The sequence below is a fragment of the Carassius carassius genome, chromosome 45 (assembly GCF_963082965.1).
Source record: "Carassius carassius chromosome 45, fCarCar2.1, whole genome shotgun sequence".
NCBI lineage: Eukaryota > Metazoa > Chordata > Actinopteri > Cypriniformes > Cyprinidae > Carassius > Carassius carassius.
Window position 1 is genome coordinate 24,279,469 of NC_081799.1, and position 26,069 is coordinate 24,305,537.

Sequence of the window (26,069 nt, forward strand, 5' to 3'; positions counted from 1 at the left end):
AGCCCATCCAAATCAAAAGCATGCGGCTGCGTTCACAGGGTAAGACACACGGTTACGATTCGTTTAAAGACAGTGACCTACACAGAAGCAGGTCCAAACTGGCCTCTCCTCACCTGAGGTCTATGACTGTAAAGAGTTTATGTAAACAATGAGATATTATACACAAGTATCTTTAAATGTCAGACAAGCTGTCAATCAATCAATCATTCAAAATGTGCTTTGGTTTAGAAAATAGTCAGAAAATTTGGGTATGAGCTTTCATCTTATTAGTTTTTACATTTTGCGCTTACTAGAATGCTTTTTTTTTTTTTCTTTTCAAAAACACTCTTGAACTTAAAAGTACAAATCTTCCATGTACATCTCTGGATTAGTTTTTTTTTGAAGGCGTTTTGAAATGGGAACACACTCTTAAAATCTATTTCGTAGGAAACTAGTGTTTTGCTTTTCATCAATAAAATACAGAAATTGACACAGCCTTACAAATGTAGTCGAAAGCTCTGCATTTCAAAATATGCAGAACTATCCCTGAAGCTTTGAAGTAGAAACATTATTGTCACAGTTTGAAACTTTGTGTCATCCATTTTTTCCCGCTCTCCCAGTTCTCTCAGCTATAGTCTCAAACGCTGGAATCAACAACAGAGCCTTGCATCACCCAAGACATAATTTTTTGATGGTTTTCAAATTAAGTGCTTGTAAATTAGCAAGATATCAATGGGAACCTTTTCCTGGAATCCTGTTCAATATGTTTGACAACAAAAAATATTTAAAAAGTCTCCCTGAGTTGAGGTGTGCATCAACACCAGAGCGCACTTATACTGTAACATAACAAAATCTAACATCCAAGATGTGCACAACTTAATTAAGAAGACATTTTGGTGACTTGCATTGGGTTAAAGATAAATATAACTGGCTATTTTGGTAAGCTTTGGTGCTATGCTGAAATCACATGAATACTGTGTGTAAATGGAACGAGTTGCACACTTCTTCAGTATACTGACTTGAATAGCTGATGGAGACAACTTTAACAATCAATGGAAAAAACAGGAAAATTAAAGGCCGACAGAATTCCAGGAAAAAGGTTATCTGTAAACACTACTCCATTAACACGACTATAGCTGCACCCCAAAGTTCATCATTAACAAGCACAAACACAAGACTTTAGAGTAAGAACCAGAAAAAAGTAATGCCATTAAGACTTTTACATCAAGAAGGCTAAGAATTACTCATGGAATGTGATACACTGGGATTGGCGAAATAATTCATTGTAATCAGTTATGAAATGAAAATGGCAGCAAAGAATTCAGCACTGAACTATAAATACATCCATCAGCGTTTACCCAACACTGATCATGTAACATTCACCCGACACAATTACCAGCATTTTGAGTAACCTTAAATTATTTTCAACATGCATACTTTATATAATACCTTGAATGAGTAAATGATCATGGTTTTTACTTGACACCATGTAACTTAGCATGGTTTTAGAACAAGGTTTTATTTGGGACTGATGGCTAATAAGCAATCCAGTGCATCAATTCCTCCTCATTCAGTAAGCTTTCCAAGTATGTTCAACATGTAACACAAGAACCTACGACACTTGTTATGCAGTTTTCTCTTGGTCTGAACTAAAATAAATTAGTCCTTCTGAAGTGCTTCAAAGTCTCTCTGCAGACAAAGTAAGAATCCAAAAGACACTCCTGAAAAACTTCTGTAAACTTAAAAAAAAATAATAGAAAGCCAGTGGCCCACCAACCACCAGAAGAAGTTCATTGGTTTTTAGTAAAATGTCAAGTACAAACTAACATCCCACTACATTGCTCTTCATCAAGAACTAAAAGACAAAAGTACATCCTTACCTCCTGCAATGCAATCTAAAACCTTTGGTAGGGATATTCTACAGGAAACGTTTGTTGGTAAGCCATTCTCCCCAATATTACATTTCTCTTTGGATTTCTCTTGACATAAAACTCTCTATACCTTAAATACATGTGCCCAAAAAAAAAAAACTATTCTCTACGATAATGCTTTTAAAACTTAAAACCTTTGTTGATGGGCAGGTTGGAAGTATTTTGAAAGCCTCAGCAAACTTTATACGCCTATATTCAGAGACCTCCATAGCTGCAATTAATGTATTGTTCTTAATTAAGAGGTAGCAATGAGACGATACCTTATGGACTCGCCTTGTTCAGTGAAGGGAAAATACTAATAAAAAAAGAAAGAAAAAAAAAAACCACTAGACAGATTTTCTGAAGTTCAGTATCACTAAAATGAACCCTGCCCAAGCCATCACCCAAATCAACCCAATCCTCACTGATCCTAAAGAAATAAAGAAAAGAACTTCCAGTTAAATCATTCACAGAAGCATACCAATAAGTTATCTAAAGAAATCTAAAAACAAGTACCTTTAAGTTTGGCTTTTCTTTGGGAATAAACCCCTATATAATATGCGAGTAAACGAAAAAAAGACACCCATGGCCTCTCGTCACCACTTTGCATTGGCTTGCATCCAGATGTAGGAACAGGGTACATTAGAGTAAATTCATGCTAACTCCTATCACCAAATCATCAATCACAGTACAAAACTTACAAAGACCCTGTTTTCCAGCTACACCAAGAATTAAGCCAATCGATGTGAAGTGCAGAGTAGGTATACTGGGAAATGTTTGGTTGGATGCACAAAGCTTTTATGAAACACCACTTAAATGACGACAGACAAGCCATTTTGCATGTCTGACAACACGATCTTTGAGACCCTTAGGAGACACTTCAAAGAATTAGAACCTTTGTGTATAGAACAAATTGGTCAGTACAAGCTCAAACTTTGCTGAGTGTTTTACATAAAATATACCATCAGAACTCTCGAGAGAGATAATTTATCAAGGACCAAGAATGGAAAGAAGGAATATTTCCAGGACACGTAAAAGCCTAAACAATCAGACAGACCACATGGACTCGTGAAACAATGCATGGATAATAGTGGTTGAGAGTGGTCACAATATCCCAAGGAATCATACAACAGCATTAGTACCTCTGTTTTTCATTCACAGCTAAATTCATACAAAATAAAAAGTAAAAATCATATGCCCATAAACTCATACAGATTAGTTTATTCTTTCCATTGTTGGGGCTTATTGTTTGAAAGGCTCCTTCTGTAATTAACAGCAGAAGAGAACCCTGCTTTGGGTTATCGGCTCCTTGCAGTGTACTTCAAAAGGAAGATGTGTGCATTGACTCTTTTTGCTGAGGGTCTACTGTTCAAGGTGTCTTTGGCTTATGAAGGGGAGGTATGCATTCGTAGGTGGCTAATGAGGTTACGCTGTTGGGTAAATTTACCCCCACATAGCTGACATTCGTACGGCTTCTCACCTGAGTGAACCCGCATGTGCTCCGTGAGCCGGTACTGGCGGGTAAAGCGCATGCCGCACTCGTCGCAGGCGAATGGCTTCAGCCCCAGGTGGCTGCGCATGTGGCGGGTCATGGTGCCACGTTGGGTGAACATCTTGCCGCAGATGTTGCAGGGGAAGGGACGGGTGAGCCAGTGGGTCTTCTCGTGTTGTCGAAGAGTGGCTGGATCTTTGTAGCTCTTGTTGCAGACCGAGCAGCTGAAGCGACGTGACTCGGTGCCAAGGACATGGGTTACTTGTGAAGACAAATCTTCCGCTTCTACTTCATCTTCCTTTGGATAGGAATCATCCTCCTCCTCTTTGATGTACAACTCTTCCTCTGTGTGGGTCTCCACGTGGGCATTCAGTTCCTCAGAGCTCGGGAAGCCTTTACCACAGGGGATGCAAACATAAAGGTTGTCACCAAGGGCAGGTTCAAAGCCTTCCTGTCGGAAGACGTAATTGGTGCTATTCTGCCCACCTTCACACTCGCTCTGTCCACTCTCTTCACTTTGCTCCTGTCCGTTTTCTAAACCTTCCTCATCATCTTTCCACTGGAAGGATACTTCGGAATTGCCATTTCCTCCACCAGGGAGCCTCTCCCCAACCACTTTCAATCTTTTGACAACACTGTTGGGTAAAATTCCTCGTTTTGCATCTTCCCTCTTGTTGCCTTCACTCTTGGGTTGCCTCCTCTGCCGGGCGACCTGCCGGGAACTTTTACGCTTTTCAACATCCAGAGGTGGTTGGATTTTTTCGCATTCTCCTCTGCCCAGCTCCATGGGCTCTCCAGCAGTGAGGTTCTGCGTGTTGGTGTTCTCATCAAATGAGGCACTATTGGCTGTGGATTCTGAGGCAGACTGAGGTGATTCTTGTGGGATGCTGCTGGGACTTACTTCTTCAGTGGCTGTGCTCCCCGAGGGGCTTTTCTTGGAAAGGTCTAGTCCAAGTTCCTGCATGCCACAACTGCCATTGCTTCCATTCTTACTCATTGAGGGACTGAGCGAATTTGCTGAGGTTGTACAGTGGGTGTTTTTCACAAACATCTCGTCATCAGACAAGTCTTCTTTGAGTAGCTCCTCATGCCTATTTGTCTTCTCACTGTCTTTTAACCCTGACATTTGGTTTGGAGTTACAGGTGTAGAGGACAGCCTTTGGTTCCTAGACGTTCTTCCATTGGTAGGTGTGGCTGGTTTATTAAGAAGGGATCTCCCATTACGCTTGAGTTTCTTCCTGCAGAGAGCAGCCAGGTCATGAAGTTGGAGGTAGCTTGCTGCCGTTAGAAGGGCACTAAAATTGTGGCCACTGAACTGATCAGACGATAAAAGCTTGCCAGTATAAATGAAGTCCAGTACCTGCCGGAAAACCGACGGGTTGACCATGTCTGTGTCAAGGTTAATCAAGTTGTCATGAAGGATAAGGGATTTGAAATAGATACTGCTGGCTGCCAGGATATTCTTGTGGGCCCTAAAAAGGGCATTTTCTACTACTATGATCACATCACACAGATAACCTTTGGCTCTTTGTTGGTTTAGCTGCAGCAGCAATTGTTTGGCATGATTTGGCAATTCCATTTCCAACTTCTTTTTCTTCACCTAATGAAACCTAAAAGAGAAAAAACAAACACTGTTATGCATTGTAATGGAAAAAAATCCATATAGTTTTATGTCCTACATCACTTACTATAATGTTGACACCAAGTGACCTTTTTTGCTGACTTTCTGGTTTTGTTATTCACAGTTGGGTGTGGCATATTGAAGCACCCAATCCTTATTTTTAAACAGGCAATAGATACAACACAGCTATTGCTCCATACTGGCCAATCACAGGGCTGTAAAGTGCATCTAATTGGACAAATCCCTGTGCAATGCTACATCAGTCACATCTTACTAACAAAGAATGAGTGTTAACATTAAATGTGCAAAGCTGCTAAAAGTGAACGGTCAATGTATTGGAACAGAAAGCATATAGATGAGCTCAAAGCTAACAGGCATTAAAATGAAAACCACAAAACTCTTGTGCATTAGCAAATCCAGTCTGAAATCTTACATAAACTCTGTGAAATTCTGTGCTCTGAATCTAAACAAATCAAGACTACAGAAACTTTTGTTTCTACTGCCAGAGAACTCTTGTGAAAAAAGGCCTTCTCATTGTATGCATAAGCTGGCATCTTATTCGTCAGGTATGTACAAATTCTCAACTTTCATCTAAAAGCAGAGAAGCGATAAAAGGCTTGAACAGTAACACAATTTCTTTTCTTCTGAGGGCGTCCACTAAGGCTTAACGTTCCTACCAGCAGTCATTAATGCCAGCCTCCAGGGTCAGTCCCTTTGTTGTCATATGGGGGTTGGGTGAAATAGGCTAGTGGACATCACAAACTAGCTTGTGTGACAGACAGCTTGAAACCTGAGCTGGGATATCACCAAGGGTGTGGTGGAAAACAGGTAAAACAGCACCCTTTCTACAGGATCAACAGGCCACAGCTTGCAGCAGAATCTTTGTAATGTGGCAAACAAGGTTTCTGCCACATAGACCAGCCGAGACTGGCGTGTCAATGGGAAAAACCTTTACACAATGCCCAGACATTTTCACATTCAGAGCATTGTGGTTATTCAATACCTTGTTTATTAACAATTAACAACCCAATTTAGCATGGGTGGAGTACCCATCCCTGTGGAACACCCAAATTAACACTATTATTTTTTGTACAGATTATTGTAAAAGCTTACTCTTGCATCTAAGACTCAACAAAATCCATAAATACAGACTACAGATCTTTTTATGTACCATGTTGGATATTTATCAGTTGTTCCAAGTCAGTCTGCCTATCTATCTCAGATTAACTATTTATAGCTTATTTATGATGGCAATGTACAACTGAGCCAAAACCAATAATGGGGACAGGAAACCAAACAGTCAGTGGAATTTTCTGTTAAATTCTGCGTAAAAGCAGACCAATGAAAGACATTTGTAATGTATTGATATTTAAGTCCCACCAGTGTGGTACATTCAACAAAAAAACAACAACTAGAGGTTTAATATTTAAAAATGACTCATTCTTCAAAATGACAGTCTCCATTTACTTGTCTCATAAAAACCAGTATGCCCAGCCCTAAAACTAAACCCTTTTGCATGATACCATCTCTCAGGGTATTTATAGGCCTCAAACACAGGAGAAAGAACTGCATAGATAACAATAAACCACGACTGTTTCACCAAACTTTGATAGCACCAAAAACCCACTGCTCAAAAAACAAAAGACATTTAAGAAATGCATTTATCTAAAAGTTGCACACCACCAGTCTTGATAAGATTCTGCTGGTCTTTCAATTGCTTCGGCGACATTCCGATCCCTCAACAAAAACAGCAGTCCTGTCCCAGAGATGAAACAACTGCTCTAATCAGAGAGATTGTCGTCAGGAAAAAAAGTCAAAGTGCAAAAGCAGCCAGTAACAACACGGGTAAACAAGTCTGGCAAAGACTTTTCTTAACCTCATAAACAAGCTTATCCGCTGGCACGGACCCCTGGGGCCCTGAGTACTTTTGCTCATAGGAAAGAGGGCATTGGCAAAACAAAACATTATTCATGAGATGCATCAACATATAATATGTAGTCTACCCTGCAGCAAATTAAGAACAAAAAAAGACAACCATAAACACCTTCAATTTATCATTGAAGATTTAAAGTGACTAAAATCTCCAAAAACACTGCTGCAAATTGGGTTTTAATAACATCAGGCAGGTTAACTTGATAAGAGACACTTCTATAGATTGTGCACAGAGATGTTAAGATCTAAATGCTTACTGTAACCACCAGCCTCAAGAGATCCAAGAAAACTTGGAAGCCAAACAAACCTGATCCAAATAATCTGATGAACGACCTCAACTAAGATAACACAATATCACTTATCTGAAGAATTCAAGGCCTTTGTCCACTGCCCATGTGCTTTTCATTCAATGTTATGCCCTGTTTGTGCTAAATGAAGGATGGGTTTTTATTTCCATCTTCTTACTAATGATGACAAAACAACTGCACAAACCAGACTAGCTTCTATCTGTATTCAACCATTAAATCTGTAATCTGACACATCAGCAAATTAATGTTCAACAACAAAAAAAAAGTTTTACAGTGTATGCTAAGATTTTTATTTGGAGTAAAATGAAGCAATGAACCATGCACAATAAGACCAGAATCATGCACTAAATCAGTTCTGACAAAAAGTCAACTTGCACTATGATTACACTACTGATAATTTCAAATGCTGTCATACTGTTTGAACTCCAGCAGGACATTTCTTGCAATTGTCCAGGCACTTTTGCAGATAAACTAAAAGAGCATCTGGGTTCATGCCTAAAAATTGTCAGAAGACATCAAAAGACCTTATTCTTACAAACCTGTTTCAAATGCACTTCTATGCATGTCATACTATTAATTAAAAACAAAATCACTGAAACCAAAGATCACACTAAATGCTTAAAATGTAGGCATAACATTTCTCTAATGGAAATCAAGTATTAGGGAATCTGGCACAAAAACAACCACTCAACCAGATTGGGCAACTCTGGAACAACCCTCAAACAGATAAATCACATCGTATTCGTCAACCTCCCAACACAATCATGTAATGTCTTTTTTGCCCAAGAAGTGGTTAAAAGGTTCCAGGTTAAAAGGATCTAGTCAATAAACATGCCAAGCATGTTAAACAAGATTTCAGACATGGGGTGATGCCTTAAAGCAACATGCACACAATGCATGCATTCAGACATGAACATCAAAACTGCCCTAAAAGGGTTAAATTAAACAAAGAAATACAAGGTAACCTATATTCTGGTGAAGAACAGTTAAATAACGTCAAACAAGGTTTATAGCCATTTTCCTGTTATAAAACATAAGAGGAATTTTAAAAATAAGTCAAACCATCATTATTACCCAAACAGACTAGACTAGTTCAGAGGTGGCATGACTAGATGAGCAGATAAAGCTGTCAAAAACAACGGAAATGTCATGAACAATATGAGGAAAAGATTGTGCTCCTCTTAAATGGAAACAAATACTCAACTGGGTGTGAAATAAGATTTCAGTCTAAATGCAAACCCACAACACAATTCCTAACCATTAATGATAATGACTAAATAAGTGCTGTTAGATCTGATCATCTGCATTATTCAAAGCAGAAACCCAGAACTGCCTTTCATAAGAGAATTGATTAGATCTTAACATGCATGCCATTACATCTGTTAAACACACCTTTTATTCCCGTTTTCTCTGACCTTTGTAAAGGACAACAAAACAATTAGGACTCGTCGAGAAGCATTTGGAAGCAAACTCTACAGTTGAAGATTAGCCTCACTGGACCATGGACCTAAACATCAGCGCCCATAAAGGACAGAAAAACATGCATCTGCAGGTTTGTTTACCATCAAAACAATGAACACGAAAGCATGCACAAGACTCGTAATATGCTTTCCTTACACAAAATGGGACTATCTTTGGTTAAAAGTAATTCTACATCTCATTCAAGCAAATTGTCATCCAGAAAGGGAGATACTTTAATGGTGTGGCACTGATCTAAACCCACCAACCACTGTAAAACATCCCCCTCCCCCAGCCCATTAAAACAGATGAGAGTAAAAGGGTCCTTCAAGCTCTCCTCAAGATACTGAAGTAAAATTATTGAATATAACATTTATGCATAATTTAAATAACAAAAAGAGTCATGATGACTACAACCACAAAAGCACTTTAGCACCTCAAATGCACTTCATAAACAAAACAGCACAGCACCTAGGATATGTTTCCCTGTGAAGAGGGATCTACGTACAAACATTACAAGAAATGTTAAATAACAAGCAAAAATCTTCACTGCAATGCTTGCCAAACCACAGTGACAGAGGCAGAGGTGAGCTGTCACAACACCTCAATATACTCTCCCATATAAACTAGCATAAAACCACAACGCTGGGTAAAAAGTTACTCATCTTCATGTTTGTATGACTCATATGTCTCATTACTGCAAGAGAAACAAACTAATAATCCAACGTTGCTTCATCATAATATAACCTAGTCGTGAAGATCCGAATGCACGAGCACACAAACACTCGACAGATCCCACTATAAAGCAGCTTTCCACTCATAAATAGCGATTTGCTTTCGAGTGTTCAATGAAACAAACATCTTCATTGTGACATCTTAATGTATGGATTAACAATACAAAACATTATTATATACGAGCATTATAAAATGCTTCTTGCGATAGTTCAACGATGCAAAACCATGCAAAAATATTCAACATGAGCATTATACGTGTTAAAGGTAAAACAGACTGAGGGAGGGGTGAAACAGGAATGCTGGCCAAATAAAGGGCCACTGGTCGGGGTTTGCCATCAAGTTGTCGATTAATAATTTTTCGTAAAGTATACAGATGCAGTATACAGGTATTTCACGTTTTAAACAATGCATTTGATTACTGCATAAGCCATGATGAAACAGGTACAATGCTTTGTGATAAAACACACATATCTGTCCCTGCCAGCTGCGCTCGCGCTGCGTGTACATTGAAAACCCAGTGGGCACGCGATACGAGCAGTGTGTTGGAGGAATCTGTGTTTCTTAAAAAAAAAATTAAAATTATATATATTTATAAAATACAGAGAAGAACCCCCTCATAAACCCGCTTTACATCGCACGCACGCGTCCCCTCGCAACACAAAACGCGTATGTAATAATAAAGTATCTACCTTAATGCATCGACAGGAACTCTTCAAACAGTCATTCTGCTCTCACATCTCACAGCTTTCCGAGCGCCATCTTGCCTGCAAGCTTGTGTGACGTGAGAAATCCTCACCCCTGACCCAAATTTGAATAAGAGGCAGTAAAAAAAGAGGGGGAGAGAGGGTAAATGCCCTGCCTCTGCCAGCCACACACTCTCATTTACCTAAACAGCCCAGGGCTGCTCTGAGATGTGTAACGTGCCATGACCTGCCACTGCTGCTGCCACATTTGCAATCCAAATGCTATGTGTGTGACTGTGCATCTCCATCATGCTCAGGGTTGCCATCATTTCTAATTCTAGTATAGTAGGCTAATTATACACGCTTTTATATTAAAATATACATGCATGGAATATTTGTAGGCTACTTGTATAAGTGTATTTTTAATTTTGAGGGGAAAATGTGGTTAAAAATGCACCGAAAAATACATTGGTACAGAAACAGTTTTCACTTAGAAACTGTCGGTCAGTTTCACTAAAAACAAGTAACACATTGAATAAAGCATGTAAGTTTTTGTAAAACTAATTAAACAATGCATTTAGTCAAGCCACATTTATTTATAGTGCTTTATAGGATAGCCTACAGATGTTTTACAAGTACAAGTAATAAACAGGAAACTAACTGTTAATGTAAAAGTTAATCAGTTACAGCTGTGCGGAAGACAATAGTGTCATTATTCAGCTGTGTTTGTGTCAGTACAGTTAGAGCAACAGCATTTTATAATTATTATAAAATTATTATATTATAATTAGATTTTTAGCCAAATATCTTTATATGAATTGTTGTCTAAAAAGTCCGTCAGTTATGCATCTTGATGTTGTAGGGGTCTTTGTCACGCGGTCTAGTCTCTGTTTCCCTGGGTGTCCACTAGTGGGCTCACTTCCCCTTAGGCACTTCACCGTAGGCACTACAATTCCCACTAGCTTTGTCCCTTCATCACAGTAATTGCACTCCTGCTAATTGCACCAGGTGCCTTCACTTAATTGTCATTAGCCTCCCTATATTTACCAGTCTTTTCATGTTGTCTGTATGGAGTCCTTTCCTTTCGTATCCCAGTCTTTTCGTCCTCCGAGATTCTTCATAAGTCTTCTCGTCCACCGAGACCCCTCTTTTTCAAAGTTCCATTTCCTTTTCTGTTCCTTCCTTTGTTTGTTTGTTTTTGGACTGCTTTCTGGTTTTGAGCCTGGCTTGTTTTCATTACGTTTTGGATTACCCCAATAATAAATCATACCTGCAATTGGATCTATCTTTCCCCCTGTGTCTTACTGGAACGCCATCGTCACAGAAGGACTCCATCCTTTAGATCCAGCGGTATGTCTTTTCATGTTTCCTCCCCAGCCACCGAGCGGGATAGGAGTGGTTTTGAGGGAACCCGCCTGGTTGTTTTCCGTGGGACCAGGGGAGGTCGCAAAGGAGTTAGTGGTCGAGAGGAGGTCCGGCATCGCTCTCCACCATGGCCCCCCTTCGACCCTGGGCTCGTGTGGAACGGATCGGAGCCGCCATCTCACCATGGCGGATGGAGAGGGGAGAGGAAGCGCACGGCTGCCAATCCAACGCCGCTGCACAAGATGGCCGCCGGCCCAGCGACGCTGCCCAGGATGGCCGCCAGCCCAGCGCCACTCCCCATGATGGCCCCAAGTCCAGCGCCACTGCACAGGATGGCCGCCAGCCCAGCGCCACAGCACAAGGTGGGCACCAACTTAGCGCCACGATGCAAGATGGCCGCCAGCCCAGCATCATGATGCAAGATGGCCGCCAGCCCAGCGCCACAGTATAAGATGGCCGCCAGCCCAGCGCCACTCCCCATGATGGCCGCAAGTCCAGCGCCACTGCACAAGGTGGGCACCAACTTAGCGCCATGTTGCAAGATGGCCGCCAGCCCAGCGCCACAGCACAAGGTGGGCACCAACTTAGCGCCATGTTGCAAGATGGCCGCCAGCCCAGCGTCACGACGCAAGATGGCCGCCAGCCCAGCGCCACAGCACAAGATGGCCGCCAGCCCAGCACTACTGCCCAAGATGGCCGTCGGCTCATCGCCACTGCCCAAGATGGCTGCTGGCCCAACGCCACTGCCCAAGATGGCAACCAGCTCATCGCCACTGCCCAAGATGACTGCCAGTCCAACGCCACTGCCCAAGATGGCCGCCGGTCCTGAGTCGAGTCAGGTTCCCGTGGACCCTCCAGAGTTGAGTTAGGTTCCCGTGGACCCTCCAGAGTCGAGTCAGGTTCCCGTGGACCCTCCAGAGTCGAGTCAGGTTTCCGTGGACCCTCCAGAGTCGAGTCAGGTTCCCGTGGACCCTCCAGAGTCAGGGCTAGTCACCGTGGACCCTCCAGAGTCAGGGCTAGTCACCTGGACCCTCCAGAGTCAAGTCACCAGTTATCTTCATGAACAGAGGCAAGTCACCAATGATCTTCATGAACAAGAACAAGTCACCAATAATCTTCATGAGCAGAGTCAAGTCACCAATAATCTTCATGAGCAGAGTCAAGTCAGCATTGATCTTCTGGAATCCAGTATAAACCCCATGGGATTACCAGAGTCTCGTCACGTCTCTGAGGGACTACCAGAGCCTCTCCACGTCTCTGCTGAACTACCAGAGCCGTTCCACGTCTCTGCTGAACTACTAGAGTCTCTCCTCGGCTCGGCTGATCCACCAGAGTCTCTCCTCGCCTCTGTGGAACTTCCAGAGTCTAGTCACGTCTCAGTCGAAACCTCTTAGCACCCGACGGATCCTGTTGTGGCCACTAGGGCTACCCTTAACATGTTCATGTTTTCTGTTTCAGAATTGCCCAACCAGACTTGTCCTCCTGTTTATTCGAACAACACGGACGTGGTGGTCTTCTGCTCCACCCTGGGGGGCTTCCGTCCCGACCACACGGTTTTGGTGGTCTTCTGCTCCGCCCTGGGGGGTTTCCGTCCCGATCACACGGTTGTGGTGGTCTTCTGCTCCGCCCTGGGGGGTTTCCGTCCCGATCACACGGTTGTGGTGGTCTTCTGCTCCGCCCTGGGGGGTTTCCGTCCCGTCCACATGGATGTGGTGGTATTCTGCTCCGCCCTGGTGGGCGTCACGTTATGTCCTCTTGGACTTGTGTTTTTGTGGCTGTTTTGTTTTGTTCTTTTGTCTATGTCTTTCGGTTTCCCTCTAAGGACCTGGCCCTCCGTCCCTCCCCTTGATCCTCCGCCGGTCCACCTCCCTCCTGGACTCCTTGTTTTGTGTTGCACTTCTCTTGTCTCTGTGTAACGAGGTTCTGACTAATGTAGAGGAAGGAGACCAGGGTCGGCGTACGGGGCTCGTGAGAGACTTTATTTATAATAACCAAAACAAAACAAACAATTGCGGCAGGTGCGCGCACTTCACTAAATTCTTCTCTGCTTCTGGACTGCAGTCTTCCGTCCTCGACAGCTCACCAGCTCACACTCACGAGTCCCCGTCTCTCTCCTTTGCCGGCTGTCGCGCCGCTTAAATAGTGGTTCCCCACGCCAATCACTGCAACGAGATCCAGCTGTTAATAGTTTCTCATCTGAACCACTTACCGCCGCTCGTCTCTTCACTCGCTCTCCCGTTGCAGACTTCGCTAAACCACGCCTCCCCCGCCACACTCTGTTTTCTCCATTTTACCTGGTCCTCTTGTCTCTGTTTCCCCATTTTACCTGGTCCTCTTGTCTCTGTTTTCCCCAGTTTACCTGGCCCTCTGTCCCTCCCCCTGGTCCTCCGCCGGTCCATCTCCCTCCTGGTCTCTTTATGTCTTTGGTCTTCCCTTGGGTTCGGGTGGAGCATCTGGCAGCTGCTCCGTGGAGGAGGGGGTAATGTCACGCGGTCTAGTCTCTGTTTCCCTGGGTGTCCACTAGTTGACTCACTTCCTCTTAGGCACTTCACCGTAGGCACTAGAATTCCACTTGTCTTGTCCTTTCATCACAGTAATTGCACTCCTGCTAATTGCACCAGGTGCCTTCACTTAATTGTCATTAGCCTCCCTATATTTACCAGTCTTTTCATGTTGTCTGTATGGAGTCCTTTCCTTTCGTATCCCAGTCTTCTCGTCCTCCGAGACCCCTTGTTTTCCGAGTTCCCGTTCCATTTCCTTTTCTGTTCCTTCCTTTGTTTGTTTGTTTGTTTTTGGACTGCTTTCTGGTTTTGACCCTGGCTTGTTTTCATTATGTTTTCATTACCACAATAATAAATCATACCTGCAATTGGATCTATCTCTCTCCCTGTGTCTTACTGGAACGCGATCGTCACAGTCTTTTATGACCCTTGGGACATTATTGTAAAGAAAAACATGTAGTTCTGATATTAAAGGCTGATTTAAAACCTACAGGTGTGTACATTTTTTACTAATTTTACGTAAGTGACAATTTCTGACTAAATAATTAACCATATTTACAAGCATTTGATTTTGTTTGAATAGTTGTTGTTTTGTAATGTTTAAATCTCTGGCTGAGGCCAGATGGTTTTGCATGATAAAACTTCTGGATCTCAAGCCCCTGGGGTTTTGACGGACCAACAAGAACAGCAGGTTTGTGAAGACATTTCCATTGACAAGTTCGTTAACATGTTGCAGCAGGAGAAGTGAAACTATGATAAACATAAAGACGTATAGAAAAGGAAATATGTATGTAAGATGTATTTATTAAATGCCCAGATTCCCTTTACTTTTTTTCTTTCAGTTTAGGAAATTCATTTTTTTAAATTACATATTATACAGTAAGCAGACATGTGTGTCCTACAATAACAAGCTTCAGTTGATCTGCAGCAGAGTGATTATGTGTGTGTGTGTGTCAGAATGTGCAGCATTAATAAAGTGCTCTTACACCATCTTGTGGACTCGTTTTGTTTTACTTTCTCATATCCAAGTAGATTACTGTACTTTTCATGTAAAGAACATCTCCAAGAGCGTACTTTTGGTTTGGACATTGGGGAGGTATACTGTTTATACACACACACACACACACACACACACACACACACACACACACACACACACACACACACACACACACACACACACACATATATATATATATATACATACACGCATATATAGATGTGTATTTATATACAGTCTATGGTATTATATACATATATACATACATATATATAGCCATCAGCAATATTTTCTGCTACTTCCTCAATTCCTCAATAAATTTTTCGTTGCCTCAAGTAACAGCTATTCATTTTAAATTAAATTAAATAAAAATCTGATGTAGTATAATAACTAAAACTGAAATTAAAATGAATTAACGTAGCTATAACTAAACACAATATAAATAAACACAAAACGAAATTATTTTAACTAAAATGAACACTGTTAAATTTAATTTATAGCATTCTAATGATGATAAAATAAGACTGTAGTTGTCAAAGATGACGCACAAATGATCGTTTATCACTTTTATTCATTTATTTGAAGTGACTGAATTCAACGCGCTTTGCATTGTGGGCAAAGGCAGATCCAAAGATGGCGGCGAGCAGGCGACTGCATAAGGTAAATATTCCGATAAAAATCTGCTTTTGTGGATACTAAATAGATATTTTACTGGCTTTCCCCCCGTGAATAGGAATAATGTGAACTTGAATCACGGTTGGTCTCGAAGCTGAAACTTTAGAGCACTCTGGTGTGAAATGTGACGAGGATGATGAGGAAGAAGCTAACGATCTTTAGCCATAGTTCGTGTTTACGCTTCTAATGGAAATAAAGAGTCAGATAAAGCTCAAATAAGATCTTCAGAGTCTAATTTATAACGTGCTTTAGAAAACTTGTGCACGTCTGTCAAGAGTGTTGTTTTCGTTGTCAGATGATGTTTAGTAGATACGACACAAACTAACGTTACCTCATCTCTAAGTTTAGTCTATTAAGTTAAGATCAAATCAGAAATAGAGATCAAATCGAAGTATGATGAATACTATCTACTGTAATATAACAGATGAAGTTGTTTTATAGTTTTCTTAGGGTGTAATTTAATTTATGAGAAAGAGAAACAGGAAGTAACGTTATGAGGTCTTCTTCCTTTTGATGTTTTCTTCGTTTAATAAAATCATTTGTTAACGAAAAAAAACTTTTTTTTAAAGATTTTATAAGATTAACGGTGTTTTTATAAATATATGAATTCTGTTAGTTTTTAATGATTACATTCATGTTTCAAAACTCTTGTGCTTCTCAGCCTGTTAAATCTCCAAGACATTATACAGTATTTAGCGTGAATTTGTTTCATTTTAACAGATTTAACCTGTTAACTGCGACCTGGCCCCTCGGTGGGCCGCCTACGCTTACTTCACTATATTACAATTAAATCCTAATCTAATCATGACAAACTATAAATCGTTGGAAAGGTCTAAGACTCCTAAATATATATTTTACCAATCTCTTTTGTTAAAAATTATATAGGAAAAGTAATAGATTAATTTATGGCAAGAGTGCACCTCAAAAACATACATCATAACAGAGTTCTGACCTTTGTCAAAAAAAAAAAAAGTCTTCTTTGTTGCCTTTTTCTCTATCACACTTTAGAAATCATTAGAAATTATATATCACTTAAAATCTCAAAATTCATCCTTTGAAACCCATTTTATATTCAAACATTGCATTACCATGAAAATGGTACATCAGAATCATGTTACAAAATGTTTTCAATCATGAATTATTAAAATTGAGGTTTTGGATCATGCACTTTCAAGTCTATGTTCAAAAATGTGAGTGACAGTTAACAGGTTTAAAATAAATACAGCTTGGATTACAACGTAAAGTTAACCCTAGGTTTTTAACTGAGGATGAGAATTGTTCACATGAGCACAGTGAAATCGAAAGTATTTTGTTCTCACTTTGTGGTTTTTCAAATTTCTCAATGATTCGAGAAGTATCAGGTTTCTTTGTACCTGCATGTGCTGTGTTCAACAGGAACTTGATGAAATCCGCAAGTCTGGAATGAAAAATTTCCGCAACATTCAGGTGGATGAGTCAAACATTCTGACCTGGCAAGGACTCATTGTTCCTGTAAGTTTTTATTGAACGTGAATGTGTTTTTTTGTGCATGCATAAATACGGTACAACACCACCATCATCTCTCAATTGAACCGTTTTGCATGCACCCTGCTTTCTGTTTTCAGGACAACCCTCCCTACGACAAAGGTGCGTTCCGGATTGAGATCACATTCCCTGCAGAATACCCTTTTAAGCCTCCAAAGATCACATTTAAAACCAAGATCTACCACCCGAACATTGATGAGAAGGGTCAGGTGTGTCTGCCGGTCATAAGTGCTGAGAACTGGAAACCTGCCACCAAAACTGACCAAGGTATGGCACATCTCTAAACCATTAAATCCACCTCGCACCAATAATATCTGCATTAAATGTGTTTTCTCCTCTCTTTCTCCAGTAATCCAGTCTCTCATCGCTCTCGTCAACGATCCCCAACCAGAACACCCGCTGAGGGCCGACCTAGCGGAGGAATATTCAAAAGACCGTAAAAAATTCTTTAAGAACGCGGATGAGTATACAAAGAAACATAGCGAGAAGCGGCCAGTGGAGTGATATCACACGGGCGCGTTTCCCTTGTTTCTTCTTTGCCCACTCCTCCAAAACCGTTTCCCCCAATCCCAGTCCCCGCCAGTCCGCCCTCACTCTCGGTCCCCCGCGGAGCATCCCAAACGCATTTCACCTTCGGCAGAAAGACCCGTGACTTCTTAGCCTCTGGGTGTCGAAGCGTGTCAAAATTGTGATGAGGGAAACGTGCGAATGAGAACTCGATAAAAGTGGTGAGATTTGGGGGTGGGGAAGGACGGGGGCGGAAATGTTGTTCCTTTTTAATTTGTTCTTAAACTGCACAGAGATGTGTTCAGGTCATGTAATCTGCTGCGTGATGAATCTTGACTGTCTTCATTGCAGAATACTGAACCAGAGTATAATGTTAAGTCGTTTCACTTTAAAATGTATGACAGAAGAAATCCAAGTCCAATAGTTTCTTGAATGAAAACACATAATACGTCAAAGGTGTGTGGCAAATGTTTCTTTTATATTTCTCTTTCATCTCTGTAATATTTTTTTTTTGCTTAGGTTGCACTGTTTTCTGTGGAACAAGAGTTCAGGTTCTTCATAATCTCAGTTTGTAACTTACTAAATCACAAACTAGTCACTGTCATCAATATAATGTTTATGATTTCATAAAAAGGAAAGCAAAACTTGATTTTGTGTCTGACTGAACTTCATGTATCTTAAGGGACACACAAACCAGATAATGGGAACAATGCTCTCTCTTAACTAAGAGTTTTCCCTTCAAAATTTTTAATATCCTGTTTATTAATAGTAAAGTGGTAGTTATGTTAAATATTGGGTCGGGATAAGGGCTCTAGACTATAATCATGCATTAATATGTGCTTTATAAGTTCTAATAAACAGACAATATTTTAGTAATATGCATGATAATAAGCAACTAGGTAATAATGAATAGTTTTCCCTAATCTAAATGTTACCAAATTACTAAACTTAACCTCCCTTTTAAACAGCATGTGAGATATATATAGTAATATCTCTTTTCACTAGTTTATTCCTGGATTTGGCAGAAATTTGTAGTTTACTCATAGGTATACTAGTTATACAAACACTGTACTTAATTTTTTTTTGTCAAGGTGTTTACGGAGGCATTTTTTCCTTGGATTGAGGGGTTGTGCAATTAATATGAAAATAACTAATGTTTTTGTTAGTTCTGGAAAAAAATCTGTTTACTCCTATTATACAGAATCCAAAACACCTTGTACTTCTGACAATGAAGCACGTCTTCATCATGACCATTAGGGGGCGTTTGAAGCTTCAGAATCAGATCTAGGAAAAAGTTAAATGAACCGCCAAACCACCATGAAGAAGATCTGATTTCAAGGTAAAATGGTCGATTTGTGTAACTCTATTAAAATATATTTTATTATAGACTACAGGATTCCTCAGTGCAATGAGTTGATTACAACAAGCTACCATAGTTGCCAACGACAGAAAATGTAGTTATTTGCTATTAGCTACCACTGATCAAAAACAAAGTTCTCATTTATGGTAGTCATACCTACAGTTGTACACACACTTGGTAAGTTTGTAAGAGTTACAGTATTCTATAAATATTTTTTTCAGGACGAGAAGTAGCAGATCAGACCATTTTACCTATAGTTGACCGATTTTCTCATATTGATAAGTGTTTTTATAGTTAAACATTCTTCTGTCCATAAAAACGTAGTGGTGGTTCCAAGGTACAGTGATGTTGTCAGAGGGTAAATTGTTTTATTACCATCATTATTGGCTACATTTGGGTTTTGGTTGCATGTAGAGTAGACCCTATAAAATAGCCTCTGTGACTACGTTTACATGCAGCCAATAACCCGTTCAAAACCGGGATATTAGCAATAACCCGGTCGCGCACGGCCATGTAAACACCGGCAAAAACCCGGATATGCTCATATCCCGGTTTTTAAAAAATACCTGGGGTACCCCTTTTCTAACCCGAATATTTGGTCTTGTAAACCCGTTTCTGCATATCCCCATCAAAATGTGTGTTCTGCGCATGTTCTATTCGCAAGGAATCTTGGTCTTTTGAGTAGAGACGGCGCATAAAAAAACCCTGCGTGCAGTATAGAGGCACAGTAGTGTCAAGCGCTGCTGGTGGATCAGTACCAGCACCAAAGCGCAAACAAAGACTATCGCTATCTGCCCCAAACTATTCATTATCCGCCTGCTGCTGTTGTTGTTGTTGTTGTCTTTGGATACAGGAAGAAGAATCGGAAATGACGCATATTGCGTCTTGTTGTCCGTACGTCCAGACGCTAACCGTGCGTCACCGTTTACATCGGGATTGGCGACTGATTACACATTCCATGCATACAGGAGTAACTCTCTCTGCTCACGTATGTAAACGGGTTATCCCGAATGTTTCAGAAACCCGAATAGTGACCTTAACCCGACCATAACCCGAATTTTAACAGCATGTAAACGTAGTCTGTGTTTTTTTTCAGTGGCTTCTACAGCCAGCACACTGAACCCATTTTGTAAAAGCACACATATATTTACCCCTACCCCCATCCACTTCTCTCTTAAGTATAGAACCAAGATTAGCATTATTAGATACTGCACTAAGCAGCTCCAAATGTAGCAATTAGCCCCACTGGATTAGTCTGTCTAACGATGGGAGTGGCGTTAAATTAATTACAGTTTAAACCATTGTGTAAAGAAGATCGGTCAGTGACTTGGTCAGTCACTTAGTAGGTGACATTGAAACAGTCGTCATCAAGAAATATGGTAGAAGTATTGGTTTGATTTAGTGTAGTGCTAGGGCCATGTGTCCGGCAACTGAGTTCCCAGAACCTTGTAATGATAAACCCATTACTGTCTGTGATGGCAGAGCAACTGTTTGACCTTGTTAGAGGCATCCTACTGCTAAATACTTTAGAGTAAAAAGCTTCTGGCAGCAACATAAGATGTCTAGCAAGCAACATTAGAAAACTAGAACTGCTGTTATAACAAAAGTAGATCTTTACACTGCTACCAAGCATTTTTGTTGATTGCAATGGCAGCGTTCTATCAGTTGCACATTATGTTAGTGGTTGCAAAGAAATAAAGTAGTTTTATGGTTCATTTTATTGAGCTTTCTATACATATAAGACCTCCGGTTTTGGTATTAGTGGAAGGAGTGTCCAAGCTTCTCTTGCTGGGTCCATCCTTCATTAAAAGAGCATTGCTCACTTCCTAAAGTGTTGGATGGGGGCAGGGATCTTGATATCCTGGCCCTTTTCCAGCCTCTTCTCACACTCTATCAGGTAGTTGACACCATCAACGACTAGCTGCACCAGTTCCACCTGGTACAGGAAAGCAGAGTCACACCAGAGTTTGAGAAACTTATGCATCTAAACTCCATGCAAGTTAATCCATTTGATTTTGAATGACCTACCTCGGATTTGCCCAGGCGGTCAAGGTTTGAGATGTCGAAGACATCGCCCACTGCAGCTGTGTCCACTCCTCCAGTGCCACGCTTCTGCAGCCGCAAGTTATTCAGGATCTTGCCTAAGCGAGGGTCCTACAGGCAATTGTTTGAATAACATTAGATATAACTTACGTCCAGAAACTTTCACTATAAGATAAAGGTAATTATTGTAACCTTGCTGAGCTTTGGCAAGCGGATGTGTACTCCAGCTCTGAGGCCGGTGCCCAAGTTGGATGGGCAGGTCAGGATGTAGCCAAGACGTTCATTCCACATAAACTCCCAGCCTCTCTCCTGAATCAATTGTTCTACCTGTGCAACAGAGAGGCAGGCAACAGATGGAAGACATTTACCTTATAGGACAATTATATAAAGGTAAGTTTATAATTGTTAAATGCATTAAGTTCGTCTGGTTTTACCTGTTTGAGTCCTCTGCAGAACCTCTCAAACACCCTTTTCATGTTGCCACCCTTCTCCATGGAAATCACACGGGTGTGGTCTTCCTCATTGATCCATATTAAGAAGGTCTTCTCGTTGTTATGCCTTGCAAATAATGGGATTTTTTAAAAGACAAAAAGGGGCTCTGTACTTTTATGCCTTCAATCTAACATTAAAGCTACATATGAAAGTTTTATCTGAATGCAGTTCTTTGCTTGCAGGCAAATGTGAGAATAATTATATTGTTCTTATGTGACATATCTTGTTAGTTACATAAATGGTGATCAAATCATGCTAAGAACTTCCTAAAGCCATACCAGATGCCTCTTGCATCTGGCCAGTCACGGGCTATAAAGGCACAAGTCAACAAGGGGGACACAGGTTTGTCAAACAGGAAGTGGTCCTACAGAAGGATGAAAGGAAGATAAAGATAGGTGGAACTGGAGGAGGATCACAGAATTAGAAGTAGACCAGACACTCGGAACACTTCTTCAGTCGAATGCAACCTATAAAAAATTGGAAGATGGGAGGAAGGGTCTAGAACTAAAGAGACTGTTGGGGTTGTACTGTCATGGCTTGTTTTCTCTCCATCTAGCCTTACCAGATCCCACGAGCATCTGGCCAGTCCCTGGCCATCCCAGATGCAGTGAGCAGAGGAGACACAGGCTTGTCAAAGAGAAAATGCTCCTAAGCAATGCCAGCATGAAAGGAAGAGTTCAGCATCATGATGAGTGGAAGCAGCTCAGTTAAACCCAATCACATTATCAACCAAGCACCAAAGTATCCCATGACTGAAAGAACTTTATGGAAGCAACTCACATCGATAAGTCTCTGCTGCTCTTGTTCAGTCATTTCAGTCAGGCTGTAGTAACGACCAGAGAGGTCACCCTTCAGGCCAGCCAAGGCCTGGACCGTGACCCTTTCGACTTCACGTCGCTCAGAGCGGCTGCAGGCAGGGGGAAGGCTGAGCCCACGGATACTTCGGCCTGTGCGTACACGGGAGGACAGGACGTACTTTTCATCGAACACACCTGAATGGATCTGGAAGATAAAGAACAGCCAAAAAATGTTGGTTGAAAATAGAATTAAATGGGGAATCTAATGCATCATTTTGAATTAAGAAATAAATGTTAGATGTTTACCTTGGAGGCATCCAGGTCAGTGGGATGCTTCATGGTCCTTGGGTCATAGCCATTGTGTCTGTCCTTGATTACTGGATCAAAGATTTCAGCAAACACCTGCAACGTCATTTGACAAAGAAGTCAAGGCTAGATTACTTTGCATATCATTCCCTTGAAAAGAGAGTAGAGGCAAGACCGGAACTTGCTGAAAAGTCAAGCTTATACAATAATAAATTAGATTTGGCCAAGCCGGTTTATGTTGTTTAGTGGTGGTCTAGTTAGCAGACCTACATAGTTGTACCATAAACTTGGTCTTTCTGGCAAAACAGGATGATCAAGGAAGTTGTACTGGTTAAGAAGCCAGCATCCCTAACACAACATATACCATTGACCAGCTAGTCTTTTCATCAAAACTACCTTAGGAAGAGAATTTGGATATTATGTCATATAAAAAAAAAAGCATGTAGGTAGTTTGAATGTATGGCTGTACCTCATAGCTCTCCTCGTCACCAGCAACCATCCCAACTGTCTTGATGAAGGGATGACCAGGGTTGTCCACACCAGTCTGAATGCACTGGTCAAGAGTCCAGTTGTTTGGGGTGATCTTGTCCCTCAGTTTGGCATAAATGGCCGGGGTTAGTGCACTGGCCATGCAGTTGTTGTGTTTGCGAAGGTCAGGGAAGTCTGCACTGTTGAGGAACACAAACGCACATCTTTAGTCATGTTCTGTCATTGGGAAAGATCTAGCAGTGGTCTCAAGCTCAATTCCTGGAGGCCCACAGCTCAGCTGAGTTAAGCTCCAACTCACATCTGTTTGGAAGTTTCTAGCAGTCCTACGACCTTGATAAGCTGGATCTGGTGTGTTTGATTAGGGTTGGAGCAAAACTGTGCAGAGCTGTGGCCCTCCAGGAATTGAGTTTGAGACCAATGACCTAGAGTCTGTGGAAGTTATGACTGAGAAGAAAATGACGTTCAAATAGTTGCCCCATGGCATTCTTGCTGGAATGAAGACTGTGCTCAGCAGTAGAGTGATGCAACCTTGATGCAATAGGGAACACTACAGAAGGTTGTTTTTATCTAATGCTATAAGACTGTACAACTCATCCACTATGCGCAGAGTTGTCATTGGCACTGGCTCAAATGGTGAACCTTTTAGGGATTCAGTCAGATCACAAGACTGGTGTATCATTAGTGTACTACTACTCAAAAGTCTATCAAGGATTAAGTCAGTCTGATCTCAAGGCTTGGTGGAGGTATTTGGGGCAGATGAACTTCAACTCCAAAATCTATAGGACTGTAACAGGAGAAAGACTGATACTTTCTCGATTGAAGGTTTAACTATGAAGAATGTGGGTTTTGGATCATTCTAAAAGAGAAACTCTCTTCATATTTGGCTCCATCAAGGAACTTAAATCTCGGACTGCTGATCTGATTTGGTCTTCGGCGTCGGTTAGAGTGGTGCAAATAAGGTGACGTGCAGGACAGGACATAAGCTACTTAAATGTTCCCACCCATTTACCTTTCACTCAGTTGATGTGTGATATACTTCATCAGACAGTACATCATGACCTCTACGTTTGATCATATATTTTCCATTGCAAAACAAGTGCAAGTAAGCTGATGGAATAGAAAGTACTTCACCCTTTTTCTTAACTTCTCATGCATTTTATTCTGACATTATTGCTAAATAAGCAATGTGTTAAGTTGACAAATGATAATCATAAAACAAGTCTAGATATTTATTAAATAAGACTAGCTGTATTTCATGCAATATTATCAATGGGATGTAATTGTATTCATGCCTCCAGTGCTTACCTGGGAGGGTAGAGTTTCCTCCTCTGATCTGCAGAGACGGCAGCATTATCACTCATTAAGTAACCAGTTGCAATAGCACCAGCTCCAAGGCTCGCCATGAGCAAGCCAGTGGTACGGCTCGACATCACCTTGGCGAATGAGCTTGCCATCTTCACAACGTTTCTTGTCAAAAAGTTCTGACGGGATCAGCACTGCTAGAACACGGTGGCAAGGTTTTCACAGTGATCACAGCTTCTTTTTAAGACTATAGCTATCAATCTAAACTTTGTGTTAGAGTAGTTGATGGTGTCCTAAGCTGACAAGTATCACCTTATTTCAAATACACCTCTACAATTTGGAACCCCAAAATTGGGTCAATAAGTAATGGTTTCTCCAAAGCAGATTCTTAAACGTTTAACATTTGGTGACATCCTTGACAACGTCCTTTTGACACTGCAACTGGAACTCTAAAAGTGAAAGTGTTATTAATAGACTAGTAGACTACATGGTGTTTGGAACAGAGCCCCAGCTGGCACCAGTCTGCCCTGAACTCAGATCTACATTATAAACCCAAAACCATGAACACTCTGTGATACTTCTAAGCAGGTTGCCCGTCAGCACTTGACCGTGGTTTAAAGTCTATCTCTTGGCGATTTGTGAGGGATTATTAGGCTTTAAACTCAAGGATTAGTCCAGAATGTTAGGAGAATAGCTCTAAATAAGAAACTGTTTAACGTCCATAATTTATTTGCTATTGCTTCCTATTGAAATAGTAACCTATATAGTTATCTCCAATCTGTTTTACAGTCTTTCAATACAACTTAAGTATATCAAATGAGAAAAATATTTAAAAGTTGTTCCAAACATACACTACTACACTGCACTTTGTTAACAAGTAAATATCCAAGCAAATTAAACGGCTGATTGCTGGCTTACCACTTTGCATTCAGCATTTTCAATATGTACCAATCCAAATCCAATTTATATATCCAGTTACTGGAATTCCCAATTCTCAACCTTAGCTTATTTGTATTTTTGTAAGTAGTATAAGAGATGAGAGTTTTACCTGTAGAGTCTCCTCTGTTACAGTAGGCTGTGTCAGGAAGCACACAGTCTGAGAGGGAAGCTGGCGCTCCTCCCAGGATATGGGATTAGAGGTGGACCTGATGGCCAATCCTCTTCCATGTAAGTGCCAGGTCATAACCCATGTCTGTCGTCCGGCTTGTCCTTGAGACTTGCCGCCATAGTCCAGCATTTTGCACTGTATGCAGCCTCTTAAATATAACCACTACCAGCTCCTTAATGGGCACCCATTATGCATCTTTTACAAGATGTAACATGAGTGTCAGGTGTCCCCAGTGACAGCAGCGAAATATACAGTCTCCGGTGTTAATATGATAAAAGCAGAAAATCACACACTGCTCGTAGAAGACATTTCTTACTTGAACGCTGATTCTGAATCACAATAACTATCCCATTATCAATTAACATGCACAAGCTAGCTAGTGCTAGTGCTAGCTAGCCAGAATGATAAAAACAAATGCTGATTAATATGTTTTTCTTTTTTTTGTATTAGGCTTATATGTAGATATTTACATATAGATCTAC

General features: G+C 41.0%; 3 protein-coding genes across 5 annotated transcripts; 1 reads left to right on the forward strand and 2 right to left on the reverse strand.

The window, feature by feature from the left end:
- Nucleotides 1-3,028: 3,028 nt before the first annotated feature.
- On the reverse strand, nucleotides 3,029-4,989 carry LOC132126940 (hypermethylated in cancer 2 protein-like). The gene has a single exon (XM_059538570.1). It carries the CDS (start codon nucleotides 4,958-4,960, stop codon nucleotides 3,275-3,277), a length of 1,686 nt encoding a protein of 561 aa, XP_059394553.1. The 5' UTR covers nucleotides 4,961-4,989; the 3' UTR covers nucleotides 3,029-3,274.
- Nucleotides 4,990-15,573: 10,584 nt separating this feature from the next.
- On the forward strand, nucleotides 15,574-18,339 carry LOC132127366 (ubiquitin-conjugating enzyme E2 L3-like). Its single transcript, XM_059539203.1, has 4 exons — nucleotides 15,574-15,644; nucleotides 17,055-17,150; nucleotides 17,264-17,450; nucleotides 17,533-18,339. Exons 1-4 carry the CDS (start codon nucleotides 15,618-15,620, stop codon nucleotides 17,685-17,687), a joined length of 465 nt encoding a protein of 154 aa, XP_059395186.1. The 5' UTR covers nucleotides 15,574-15,617; the 3' UTR covers nucleotides 17,688-18,339.
- Nucleotides 18,340-20,750: 2,411 nt separating this feature from the next.
- LOC132127463 (creatine kinase S-type, mitochondrial-like) lies at nucleotides 20,751-25,668 on the reverse strand. 3 transcript variants are annotated; one of them, XM_059539360.1, is made up of 10 exons: nucleotides 25,528-25,668; nucleotides 24,483-24,676; nucleotides 23,158-23,356; nucleotides 22,689-22,784; nucleotides 22,366-22,587; nucleotides 22,148-22,233; nucleotides 21,528-21,651; nucleotides 21,286-21,420; nucleotides 21,079-21,204; nucleotides 20,751-20,986 (listed from the first exon to the last, which is right to left on the reverse strand). In XM_059539360.1, exons 2-10 carry the CDS (start codon nucleotides 24,629-24,631, stop codon nucleotides 20,870-20,872), a joined length of 1,254 nt encoding a protein of 417 aa, XP_059395343.1. In that variant the 5' UTR covers nucleotides 24,632-24,676; nucleotides 25,528-25,668; the 3' UTR covers nucleotides 20,751-20,869. The 3 variants fall into 3 exon arrangements, with proteins under 3 accessions (XP_059395343.1, XP_059395342.1, XP_059395341.1); XM_059539359.1 differs by lacking the exon at nucleotides 22,148-22,233 and adding an exon at nucleotides 21,864-21,949 and having other exon boundaries at nucleotides 24,483-24,673; nucleotides 25,528-25,654; XM_059539358.1 differs by having other exon boundaries at nucleotides 24,483-24,673; nucleotides 25,528-25,654.
- Nucleotides 25,669-26,069: the final 401 nt, after the last annotated feature.